Genomic DNA, 13,437 nt, shown 5'->3' with positions numbered 1-13,437 from the left:
GGGTCCGAACAACTGTGACCTTAGCTTTATGATAGATGTTCCTTTTTTCTCCTTTCATTTTTAATATATTGCGCTCAAGAGCTAAAGGGAGGGCAAGGATTTGTAAGGCTGAATCTTGGTGAGAATTCAGAATTCGGTTTCAGTTACATTTTTCCTCTGTCATGGAAAGATTGATTCAGGGGACTTTGTTTTAGTTGTTGGCCACTCTCTGTTGAAGTGTCAGCATGGCTTCTAGCTGTCAGTATTTTAATGGCTGCATATCAACTTTGCTTCTTGAGTAGCTGCAGATGGCAGATAAATTTTGTTAGGTCTCAGTCTGGCAAGGACCAGCCTAGGCTGTGACTCACTCCATTGTCTTCAACAGCATTATTGACATGGGTGTAAAGTTTAATACTCGCTCTAATCTCTGCAGGATCAGTGTCTTGGAGGGATGGGTTTTCTTTGCAGCAACAATGGTAAGAAGTATTGCCATTGATAAGATATCAAAGTGTTTTATACCTGTCTCTTCAAAGCCTGCTTTGAAAACAAATAAGAGTTGGGTAAAATAATCCACTCAGGACAAACGTAAACATCTTTAAATATGTTTCAATTTAAAGGGATGGCTTTGGTAAGTCTTGTTGGAATACTAACCTATTTCTCTACAAATCTCCTTGCTTAAACATACTTAAATAAGAATAGCAGAATGAACAAGTAATTGGGAAAACTTAATATAAAAATAACTTCCTCCTACTGGTGCACATTCTCGTTACGTAAGGCGAAAAACAAGTTAAAGTAAGCTTAAATGTTTTCTGTGTAGGTAGCTTTCAAACACATGAAAATACAGTGTTCTTCCTCAAGCATGTGACAACTTGCTAAGTACTTTCACTCACATATTCCTGGAAGAAGGAGGGCTTCCTCCAGGAGAGCTCTGTAGGCTCTTTCAGATATTTTGAGTTAGAGAAGTGATGGGGGTACAGATAGAATAGCTTCACAGAAGAATAAGGAGCAACAATACAGCAGTATTGTCAGCATGTTACCTCTTCTGCGTATCCTCTGTGTATTTGTGATGAGAAAGAACAGAGTTTTCCCAATGTAGGTGTTTTATTCCTCATGCCTGTGGACACCTTTTGCTGACCTTACTGCACACTCTGTTTGCAGAAGGAGAAGAGCACAGATTTCTTAGCAGATCCTAACTGTTCTTCTTACAAAGCCTTTCATAAGGACAAACAAAATGATATTTTTCCTTGTTTATCTTTTCCAGTTGCCTGTGTCTGGCAATTTGATTGACCTTTATGGCAACCAAAGCATGCCTCCTCCAGGACTAAACATCAGCAACTCCTGTCCAGCTAATCTTCCTAACATAAAAAGGGAGCTCACAGGTAAATGTGTCTAAAATACCACTTTGGAGTAATAGCGTAATTGTTTCGAATTCAGGTGATATTGGACCGGAATTCTCTGAGAAAGAATATATGGATGAACAGTTACCTTTTGATTTGCAGACCATTTTTTAGCAGATGTATTATCGTGCTGTGCAGTTGTGTTCATGTGTGGGCATGCGTGTGTTCACTGTGGCATGATAAGTTAAAGTCCCTAGTCGTTATAGTCAGATGTGCACACTGAAAGCATTGTGTCACTGGAAGCTTCCGTGCATCTCTTGCAGAGTTGCTTTCTAGTTTGGGCTCATTGCTCTGTCAACACCGAACTTCAAAAATTTCGTATCTGGAGTTTCTGTGGGATTCTTGTTGAGGAATGCTGCATTTTGAGGCCTCACACTAGTAGGGCAGGGCAGTAATGAACAGATAACCTATTGTAATATGAAATCTGGACACCTAGATCCTACAAAATGTAGAATTAGACACTGGAGAATACGTATCACTTAAGACGAAAATGAAGTAGATTTCTTGTCATGTTGGTTCTTCCAGCAGTGCTGTGAATAATCCCTGAGAAGCAGGTGGAGGGAAGAGGGGCATTAGAATCCTCTTTCTCGAAGCACATGTGTACAGAAGCTAAATAGTTGGAAGGAAGGAAGAAATACGAAGTTTCATATTCTCAAGCATGGTTTTTTTTTTTGCTGTTCTCCTTCACTTTAAAGGATAACTAATGACAAAGTCATCATAATCCCCAGAAATGGCTATTCTTAAGCCCAACAAGGAATCATACTGTATGCAGTATGGTAGAGGCAGAGTTTCTTTCTTGTCTCCTGTCTTTCTGTGTTTCTGTTGTGAAAACTCTCAGGCTGACTCAGTTGCAAAGCAGGTTCTGGGCAGGAATTAGTTTAAGTAGAGCAGTTTTAATAGCCCAGGAGTCAGCTTCTCAGGAGGAAATGCCAAATCTCTGAGCTGGCGGATATTTTTGCATTTATATGATGGCACAAAATTTGAGTTAGGCACCAAATGAAGACACACAAACTGCACAATGATTTGTGGCTGCTAGAAAAAGAAAAGCTTGTACTATCTAAAGAGGAGGGTGGGAGGGGATGAGAACTGTTCCGAGTTCTGCATTACAGATAGTTTCGTTGCCCCAGTTATAGAAAGTTAAAGGTGGCTGTAGACTGCAAATCCAACTTGTTGGATTCCCAGGCTGCTGGATTCACTGCAGATGGTTGTGTAAGACTTCAGGCAAAGAAAGCAGAAAGAGAAGGGAAATCAGTGAGTGAAGCAGTTTTATGGAGGGCCCCAGTGCATCGGAATAGACCTGAACTAAGTTTAATGTCTATATGCTACATTTACCTTAACACAGACATGATTTAGGCAAGTGCTTTTTTTGTTCAAAATATATGCTAGCAGATTGTATGTAATTTATGAGAGGTTTAGGAATTAAACTCAGATTTAACAGCAGTCATTTGGACATTGATCTGGCCAAGCCTTTCTGCAGAAAGCACTATTTGATTGTGCTTTCTGACAGCCAGCGATTTTAAAATCAGCATGTTCTCGCAGGCAGGAGCCTTTTGGTTCTCCATTTCCTGATTTTACTCTTGGAGCTAGGCTGGAGAGAGCTTGCAATACTTAAATCTAGCACTTGTCAGAAACTTTTCTTCATCCTGCCGTATAAATATCAAAATGATGAAGACACCCCCCCAAATCAAATCTTTCATCCCAGCATGTGGTGTTCATAATGGTTGTTGAGTTCTCAACTGTAGTTACTGAAGCATTTAATGGGAATCCTGCTCACTTGGGAGTGCCGTTCGTATCAGTTTTCACCTTACAAATCTCATACTTGTTTCATAAGGCAAGGTCAGATTAAGCCCAAATTTCATTAAGACATGCAGTGATCTTTTGAACTTTTTGGGAATCCTTTGGGAGCCTAGAAAAGGGTATGACTTGTTATACTGCATATAATACTGCAGTAGCTCTGTGTTCTAAGCAGTGAAGTAGTAATCTTTCAGTAGTCTGGGGAAACCCTTATCACCTGTTATTTTTAACTGGGTGGGCCATAATCCATATTCCTTACAAATAAAATAATGCAGGGAAGAAAGGTGTTGGAGTCACTGAGGGGTTTTGTTTCCATGACGGAATGTGTGATAATAGATCATACCCTCGTTCCTCCTCACTGGCCTGCTGTGAAGCCAAGTAATGCTTTCTGGTTTTGAGATTTCAGTGCAGAAGGCAAGGATTAATGACATTACCTATTTCAGAAATTAAAAGGGGTAGAGGAAACACATGAAAATACTTAAAATTGCTTGAGAAACGTAAGATCAAATGAGATCTGTAAATAACAAACATAGTTTTGCTTTTGCCTGAACTGTTGCAGACTGAAGTCTGATAACAAATGCGTAGGGAAAGGTTAAGAGCAATGCTGAGTTGAGGAGACAACTGATGTGCAGCATGGTTGTCATTTTAATGTTTGCTTTGCCCGAAGCAAGGGCCATTGTTTTCTAGTGTTACTCCTAATGAATGTGTTGAATTTTTCATCTTTTTTTCATCTAATGAGAGCAGTTAGTGTAGCTGGAAAATACAGTATTTTTAATAGGTCACTTAAGTTACACCTCAAGTCTTGTGGTAATGTGCATGCATGTGCCACTAAGGGACGTAAGCTTAATTCTGGTGAGTAGAATCTCTGGCTCCTGGCTGCTTCATATCCTGTGCAGGTAGCAACGCAATAAGCATGCTGTTCCTCTGGTTCAGCTTCTGTGTGCCTGATGTATATAATCATAGGAGAAGGTATGTTGGATTTGAGCAGTGTGCTGTCCTCAAATACCTTGCTGAATCAGGGCCTCCATGGGAAACATTCTCATCAGGGAAGTCAGTATGGGAAATGTGAGAAGAGATGCTCTGCAGGTGAAGTTCAACACCAGTGCTGTGTTGTGGCATTCACAGGCCTTTCTCACTCACTGGAATGGGTGTAATAATTGGTTTGACAAATATCAGTCAGGCTTCCTGTGCAAATACTTCACACACTGAAACACTGTGTTTGAATTACTTTAATTCTAATTACTGCATTCACATGCACAGCATGTATTTTTCCTACAGAGTCGGAAGCGAGAGCGTTGGCTAAGGAGAGGCAAAAGAAGGACAATCACAACTTGAGTAAGTTTTCATTCTTTGCATTTTGCACCAATTCTAGTATTGATTTTAGATACTAAGTGTTTGAATGCTGGTGACTTAAATCTGAATGAGACACTGCATGTAATACATAGTACCAGTTAATTATCCCCATAGATCAAATATCTCAAATTCTTGTGAAACACGCTTAAATCTAGTATTGAATTTTAGGCTCTATTTTGGTTTCTTTTCAATAAGCCAGGGTGGTTATCATCAATAGAATTATTTGGAACAGCAGCTGATCCAGTTGCTTTTAACAAGTCCACTTTGCACAGTTTGGCCCCCTGTTTTTTAATTTATCAAAAATCTTAGCTGTGTGATCAGTTTGTGACTTCAAACATCAGTGTGCGCCCTCAGTGTGGTGATTTTGTAAGTTCCATTTTTGAAGGGAATGCATATTTCCGTGTTGGAAAAGAACATTTTAAAATAAAGAGCATCATATGATTTAAAGGATCCTTAAGTTGTCCTTGAATATTTTGTATAAGTAGAAAAAAAGGAACTGTTTCATGTCTTGAGCAATTCAGAAGCCTTTTCCATAGCATGAAGAGTTCACACAGGAAAATTGGTATTTACGTTTGACTTTTGCATCCTCGAAATGTTGCATCTGGAAGATTACTTTCAAAAAGAGATTGTATGTTTTGTCCCTTTTCCTGCTTTGGGAAAGGCAGATGCCTTGAGCATCCACATTTTTGTCTCTGAATTTGTGCAACATTTGCTCCTCGGTTGACTTCTATGCTAACACATTCATTTTTAGAGTCTCTGCTTAACTTAGCCGCTTCAGCAGTTCCACGTTTTTTACAGTATAGACAAAACTTCTGTCTTTTAGTGTGTCCATGTGTAGGAGAGCAAAATCAAGTTACTCTGTCACTGGATTTTAAGCTTCAGGCAAATATGCCAAAGGCGCTTAAAGAAATCTTTGAAGCACTTTATATGTTGTAATTAAGTATGAATACTACTTGTAACGCTTGTGCTCTTTTTCCTAAAGTTGAACGAAGAAGAAGATTTAATATTAATGATCGTATAAAAGAACTAGGCACTTTGATACCCAAGTCAAATGACCCGTAAGTATAACGTGCCCAAGGAGACTGTGGGAGGGAGATATTTAAAGACAAAAAAAAACTTTAGGGGAGAAAAAGAATTTACCAAAACAAAAATCCTGGGCTTTCTTGTATGATCTTGGCATTCCATGACTGTAGAAATGATTTATACTTTTTAAAGATAGCCTTGGGGTTTATTTTTCCCTTTGGAACTTGCTTAAGTTTAGATTAATTTGATGATTTTTGTCACAAAACAGCCACTGTACTGTTGTGCAGCAGCTCAGCATCCAGCTGGACCCTGTGCTTTGGCAGGGCTGGGGTTGCTACGGGTAGTGACTGCCTTACCAGAGGTAGAGTTGTCAGGATGCAAAACCTTAGTCTGCGTGATCTCACTGCTCTACCTGGCTGCTTGTCTTGCTAAATGGTTCTTTTAATTTATTAGATACCATATCTTGGGAAGACAGAACCAATCCTTCTGTCTTTGAAAATGGAGGGCAGTTCATCTGAGAAGTCATCCTATTCCCCTTCCCTCCGAGAAAAAGGAAATAAAATATAAAGCATAACTGTGTCTGCCCACTGATAACTTGTCAGTGTCTCTGGTAATTTCTCAGTAGTTCTTTTAGGTGATTTTGCTGTTATTAACTTGTCTTAGCACTTTCCTGATGCTGATTCAGAAGCAAGGAACCCCCTGCACCCTTGCTCTGGAGCTTGAAAGTCTCACGGAACTTTGAATCAATGCCCTGTGATTTCTGGGAGAGCTTCCGTTATTTTAAGGCTATGGAGTAACTCATAGCTACTATCCAGAGATGCTCTGTAGCTTCCTCTAAGGCAAGCAAGACAACACTGCAGATATGCTGCTATGTTGAGCTTTTCTCTTCCTACTATAACACAGCTGTGATGCAGTGCTACCATGACTATTGCTTGCTTGGGAGCCCTTGGGCATCACCTCAGGTCATTTAGCACAGAAGCACCAGGTTATATATGGTCCTAATTCCTCAGGTGAAATCAGGCATCACCCAGATAGTAAACTGTGCAATGTTTGAGAAGTCCCTGGGGGGGGGGTTTGTTGTCTTGCAGCCTTGTCATGAGGCAATGAAAGGAGCCCCTCCTCTTCAGTTTCTCTGCACAGTGCTGGTCCCAAACCATGCAGAAGGCAGGGGCTGGAGAGCTGCAGGGTACTGCAGGCTGCTTCGCAATAGCTGCACTCGGGCCCCCTCTAGTGCATTTCAAGTGCTCTCTGTATTCATTTGGAATAAATATTATCCAGGAGTTACGTATACGTGAGGTGTAATCGTAGCTGCCAATGTGAAGGTGGTGCCTGTAAAATAAAGCCTCCTTGATAGTGTTAACTTTCCTTTTTGTGCTGATTTCAAAGGGATATGCGCTGGAATAAGGGAACTATTCTAAAAGCATCAGTGGACTACATTCGTAAGCTGCAAAGAGAACAGCAGCGCACGAAGGAGCTTGAGAACAGACAGAAGAAGTTGGAACATGCCAATAGGCATCTGCTGCTCAGAATACAGGTTTGCTGATAAATAAGCTGCAAATGCTCTTGATGTTGCAGTGTGTGACTGCAAATAATGGTAAATGAAGCTTGCTTATAGGAATGTGGGTTAAAAGGAGCCACCAGCCTAATTCATGGTGACCAATGCTGAGATGTCTGCCGAGATTTTTCTGGGGGGAGAAAAACTCTTTTTCATTCAAAATAACATGAAAACCAGACCCTTGAATAATGGCAAATTGACCTGGCAGCAAATAATCTAGTGTCTGTATTTTCCCTTTTTATCTTGATTCTGATTGAGTGCAGGATAAGTAACTTCTAATTTCGGCATGTTAGCTGATGAAAGAAGTGCTTTCTTGTTCCACCTTCTCTGCTGATCTTGCAGTGTGCCCTTACAAGCTTGTTGTTTTAGCTTGAAAATGGAAAAAAGGCTATTAATCAACCTTAGTGTTAGGAATATCCAGAAACAGTACAATCACAGCAGTGATGTGATTGCCTAATATAATGCTTAAGTAGAAGCAAAACATCTCTTTTGCTGCTGCATTTGAGAAAGGGCATTTGAGCGAATTCTTCTATTATCTGTCTTCAGTCAAGTGCATCTGTTTGATTAAATGTGAAGGTGGAATTTAACTTTTTATGAAGATTGAAAGAATCCAGGCTGTGTGTGAAGTCTAAGGCCTCATGATTTGCAGGAATAGTGTTGCTCAGTTTTGGCTGACCTCTTTACTTACAGTTCTGCCAGACTTGTAGAATGAGAAATGTCCCTGCCAGTGTCTCAGCAGAAAACTACGAGTATCACAGAGACATGCTGTGCTTTCACATATGGCTTTTAAAAATTACGAAGCGTGTGCTTCTGCTATTTCCACACGCTCCCCTCCGCCCCCCAACTTTTAAATGCTTTCCTGACCTGTTGCCAAACTTACCTGCTGTGGTACTGGTTTGGGAAGGCGCCCAGGAGGAAACATGTCTGTTCTACAGGGCTCTGGGTTTTGGCTCTGGTGCAGGTTCTGAATGGAAGTGTGAAGAACCTCTGTGGGGCCATGATCACCCACCTCTTCAAGAGATTAATGGTCAAGTGAACTTTCGCAGGGTGGAAGCGCTCAAGGTGCAAGCACTTGTTGCTGCTGGAAAGGGAAGAAACTGTACAGCAGAAGGAGACTGTTAAGTTGCAGTACACAAAAGTGTAGGATGACACGTTTTGTTTTCAGACTTCTCTCTTAATTTGTCCCTTCTCATCCTTCACAGGAACTTGAGATGCAAGCTCGGGCACATGGACTGTCCCTTGTTCCATCTACAGGCCTCTGCTCCCCTGATATGGTCAACAGGGTCATCAAACAAGAGCCGGTGCTGGACAACTGCAACCAAGACATCATGCCGCACCACACAGACCTGTCTTGCACTACCACCCTCGATCTCACTGATGGTACCATCACCTTCAGTGACAACCTCGGAAACGTGACTGAACCAACTGGCACTTACGGTGTTCCTGCCAAAATGGGATCCAAACTGGAAGATATCTTGATGGACGATACCCTCTCCCCTGTTGGAGTGACTGACCCACTACTGTCCTCTGTGTCTCCTGGAGCATCGAAGACAAGTAGCAGGCGGAGCAGCGTGAGCATGGAGGACACCGACCATGCTTGTTAGCATATACTTGGCACATCTTTCATAAACTGCTTTTTGTTTCTTGATCAGTAGATGAAATAATTTACCTTTTGTAGATTTTTTTTTTTTATTTTCCTTCCTTGTGCTTCATCAGTAGCCCAGTGTGTGTGAGTGTGTGTGTATATATTATATATATAGGAGTTTTTTAGCATTTTTGTGAAGAAACTTGTATATTCTATTTTAAAACTACCAATGCCTCCAAAATATTGTACAGCATATGTACAGTATCTGTGAACTGGATTCGCCAAGAACTTTGAACTGGTCAAATCTACTCAAAGCAATAGAATTATAAATGAAGAGTCTGTTTCTACTGGGGGAGGGAGGGGGAAATCATAGAACTGTAAATGCAACCTATTTACTTGGAAACAAAATGTAAAGTTAAAGAATGTAAAGAAACAACAACAACAAAGTCCAATTTGTAATTGTATGAATTGAATAGTGCTGCCTTAAAGATACCGTGTCCCTCAAATGTTGGTCTTTACATGACAAGTGTTTAGGGAGGAGAAATCCCCACCCTATTCCACTCATAATCCAAACAAAAACCAAAAGTGTTGAGACATCCTGATTGTGTCAATTGTGCTAGAAAATGCTGTTGCTGAAAATTGCAGGGGGATGAGAGTCTCTTTCTCAGAGTGCCCTTCAATTTTACTCTGAGCTGATCTGGGTTTTCCTTTTGATCATGGTTCGAGTTTTTTCTCTTAGATTTTCATTTTGGTTTGTAACACGATGATGACTTGCCAACAGTAACCCAGGCAGGAACACTGTAAGTTGGTATCAACTCTTTGGGCAAAAATCGATGCGTTTTATCAGCTGGGCACATTGTGTTGTACATATCTAATTGGCTTTCTGTTTTCTTTTTAAATTGCATTGTACAGTTACTTTTGATTTGCATGGATTCCTTAGTTACCCTCAACTTTTTGTTTCAAATATATTTGTATTTCATTTGTAAGGTTTTTTGCCTCTTAATATTGCAACGATTTTTTGACATTTTTAAAACTCATTGGAAGTTTTCTGCGTTCTTTGTAAACACTTGAAAGGAAGCTTTTCTGCAGGGTTCTGTGTTTTAAGAGAGATTTTGAGAATATTTTGTATATTACAGTCTCACTTTGAAGATGTTTTTAAACGCATTTAAGGTAGATTACAAATTTAGATTAGGTAATAAAACAACTCTGTAGAGAAACTGAACTTACATATTTATTTTTAGTGATACAGGAAAAAAAAAGTAGTACTATGCTTGGAAACATAACTATGTAGTTAATATACCCGTTATAGCAATTTGTGTTTTATTTCAGCACTGGCGCTGACATAAGGAAAAAAAACAAAAAAAAAAAAAGAGAGTAAATTTACTGTATCTGCAAATAACTGTTACTTGATAACAACGTTATTAATTTTTAACATGCAACCATGTTGTAAAAGTAGTTTGGTGCATTATCTACTCAAGTGTAGTCCTATGCAATAACGGTAGTTCTACTCGTATTATATCAAGCCTAGGTGTTTTACAGAGGTGACGCATGGTGTTCCGAGCTAGGGGGATCGAATGGATTTCCAATGGCAGCCTACAGCTGACTCGCAAGTGGCAGGCAGGTGTATCTCGTTCAGAATGAAGTGCCTTAAACTCTAGTTGTAGTCTTCCTCGACTAGCACTGACTGAAGTGTGGCATAGGAGAGAGCTTTAGGGTGATGTTTTATAGGACGTTGAAGTGTAGCATGGTGCCTACATATAGAAAACAAAGAGCTTCCCGTTCTCCTTCATGCTACACTGGGAGTGACATAGGATAAATGAAATGGTTAGTGACTCGAGTGCCAGTTTGGCAGGGTTTATGAGGAAACCGTGGTCTCAGCAGTTAGTGTTCAGCAATCAAATGTGAATTGGGTAGCGATGGGACAGTGGGGGACAGCATCAGAGGTTCCCTGGCCTGTGGCGTGGCTCGCTGAGCTTTCACCCAAACGTTTCCCCATGGATGGTTCTTGAAGTGTCCCCTGCCTGGCCCTAGTGGTAAAGGGCTCAGTGGGGGCACAGCTTGCTGTTACGGTACTCCGGGGTCTGTGTTCATGTTGCTCTTTCTGTGGCTGCTGCTGGCTGTGTCCAGCCATCTCCGTTTCTGCTTGAGCAGCGAGCTATGTGTTAGCATTGATGCAACCACCAGGTTGTGGCTTTTTTCTTTCTTTTAGGGTTTTGTTTTTGTTTTCTTGAAGGAGGAGCTGGATTTAGATTATAATGATGCCTCTCCCCCCCCCACCTCAGACTGCTTTTGGGAATGTGTCTTTCCTAGGGTAGAGAAGCTGTGGTCCAGGAGCCTGCAGGATGCTCTGTGGCCACTGTGGTCCCCAGGCAGGGAAATGTTCCAGTTCACAGCAAGGCAGCTTGCTCTGAGTTGAGGATGTGAGTATAGGCTTCTGGTGCTGCTGTTTGGTCAGGATGGCAGGTAAAGGAAATCAGGGGCTGCAAAATGCTTGTAGCTGTAACACAGGGCTGCATTACCCTTCTCTATTACAATGGGACAGCTCTATGGCCTTGTACAACAAAATCAGGTGTGCACGCTGGAGCGTAGTTACTGAGAACCACTGAATATAGTGACTTAAGGCTTTTGGTTTGACTCCCATGATGGGCATTCAGGAACAGAAGTCTAGACTGTGGTATATAACTATTTAAAGCTTATGTGAAACCACTGGTACTTGCTGACAGCCGTGATTTCTGATATTTTGGCTACATGGTGTGTGGAAATGAGTTCAGATTCAAGAACAGTTACATCAAGAGCTGGTTTTCTTGATGCAAGTCGCTATGGTCCCAGCGGCTGTGTGGTGTGTTCCCTGTATGTTGGGTTGTGCTGGGGTAACATGTAACTCAGCTGTGACCTGCTCACTCTTCACCCTGTGTTTCCTTAGGTTGCAGCCCTCCTCTGAGTTTGCCCACACTTTGAATAGCAGCACGTTGGCACTGCAGTGAGGAGGGACATCTCTAGGAGACATGGACCTCCAGGCGAGTGCTAAGTGGAGATGTCTGCCCCTTTGAGCATTGTGGGGTGTGTGGCCGTGATGGTTTTACAGGGGATCAGTGGCAGGGGACAGAGACAGCAATTGCAGGCAGGGTTTGGCATGAACTTGGTGGAGTGAGATAGTCAGAAGTTGTTGCCCAGTTTGATGACAATGTCTGGTGTGACACTGGGCTTCCCTGAGTGCGTGGACAGAATATCTACCAGTGCTCACTTTGCCAAAGCCGTGCAACAAGCAGGAACATGCAGAGTACCATGAAGATCTTCCTTACTGCTTTTGGCCTATAAAGCAATATTTAACTCTTACAACCTGTAAAAGCAAAAAGAAGGTACGTAAGGAAAGCACAAAGCACAAAATAATGCACTTACACTTATGTTGTTTGACATAAAATGCACTGGGGGGGAAGCTGATGTTGATAATAGTATAAATACCTATATTTCTTGAAAAAGTGACATTAATTACTGCCTCTTGCTATGATGCTTGGTACTGTAATGTTGATATTCATCTGCTGTTGACTGCAGCAATAATTTGTGTATGGTCCATAGCACTGTAAATTATGGATCAATATTAATGTATCCAATGAAATAATTTGAACTGTTGTTCTTGATAGATGGATTAAAGCATTTTGGTTTTTCACATATGTCTGTGTAAGCCACTCGTTTTCAGTGTAAGTGAGTCTTGTTTTTCCATGCATCTGAAGTCCCAGCAGTGCTCCTGTGTTTGTGAACTGGTGGTGGATGTGTCCGTGTTCCTGACCTGCTGTCAGTCAAGAGCTCCAGTCGCACCACTGCTGTCCAGTTGTGTTTGCATGGTGGTAGCATCGTGGGGACAGAGCTATGGATCAGGCCCCACTTGGGCTTTGCAAATACACATCCAGTGGATAGACCTAAAGCTTATGGTCCAGCATGAGGAACTCATCAAAACGTCATTGCTTTTCTGCCCTCCTGTGGGCTCTCCCGTCCCCATTGCCTCTGTCTTGGTTTGGGCTTAAACCCCACCAGTCTCTTGCCCTTCTCGAAGAGGTGTCTGCCAAAACCGCCCCAGCTCCATTGCCTTTTGCATAGCCTTGCCTCAGGCACGGGCTCAGTGAGGCCTTGTGGTACCTGCATCTCTTTGCCCTGCTGTCGCTCATGCAGAGGCACTGCTGACCTGTGTACGGAGAGACCCCAGACCTCCACTGCTCACCCTGGGTTGCTTCTCTGTACCCTCCACTCACCCAACACGCAAACAGCAGCTCCTGGCTTGTGCTAGTGAGGAACCAGCTGGAGTCTTGTTGTCTTCCCATCTTCATAATCTTTCCCTGTGTCCCTGTTGCTTTCATCCCTCCTCATCTTGTTCTTCCACAGGCTGTCACTTACTGTGCATGGAGTCCTCACTATCTCTGTGGACATTGCTGCAGCGGTGGTGGTTAATGTGTATTATCTCACTGGGTTTAAACCCTGAATACCAACCACAGAAGTTTTGAATTTGGCCTATTTGTGTCTTGAAAATCTGATACCTGCATGGAGTATGGAGTGTTTAATTCAGTTGCAGTTAAAAATGACTGGCTGTCCTGCATAATTCAGTTTAAAAACCAACCAAACAAAATACTGGGTGAAACTACCTGACTGCTAGGACTGCAGCAGAAAAGCCTTCCTCCCTCATTGTAGAATACCTTTGAGTTAAAGCTTGTGAGTGTTCCCAGCAGGTTTTGTAATGCTATTTCCTTAGAGATTCAGCA

The 13,437-nt window shown here is 41.8% G+C and overlaps 1 protein-coding gene across 8 annotated transcripts in view; it reads left to right on the top strand.

The window, feature by feature from the left end:
* Window positions 1–12,357, top strand: part of MITF (melanocyte inducing transcription factor) — a 105,713-nt gene extending 93,356 nt beyond the window's left edge. For 6 of the 8 annotated variants that reach the window (XM_065686930.1, XM_065686932.1, XM_065686929.1 and 3 more), the window contains 5 exons: window positions 1,241–1,358; window positions 4,431–4,505; window positions 5,506–5,581; window positions 6,933–7,080; window positions 8,304–12,357. In XM_065686930.1, coding sequence (XP_065543002.1) covers window positions 1,241–1,358; window positions 4,431–4,505; window positions 5,506–5,581; window positions 6,933–7,080; window positions 8,304–8,705 — 819 coding nt within the window. In that variant the 3' untranslated portion in view covers window positions 8,706–12,357. The remainder of the gene's footprint in view (window positions 1–1,240; window positions 1,359–4,430; window positions 4,506–5,505; window positions 5,582–6,932; window positions 7,081–8,303) is intronic. The other 2 variants (XM_065686931.1, XM_065686933.1) reach the window with 1 other exon arrangement.
* The last annotated feature ends 1,080 nt before the right edge of the window (window positions 12,358–13,437 follow it).

Source organism: Lathamus discolor, chromosome 7, assembly GCF_037157495.1.
Source record: "Lathamus discolor isolate bLatDis1 chromosome 7, bLatDis1.hap1, whole genome shotgun sequence".
NCBI lineage: Eukaryota > Metazoa > Chordata > Aves > Psittaciformes > Psittacidae > Lathamus > Lathamus discolor.
The sequence above is the reverse complement of the archived record's forward strand: the minus strand, read 5'-3'. Positions and strand labels throughout refer to the sequence as shown.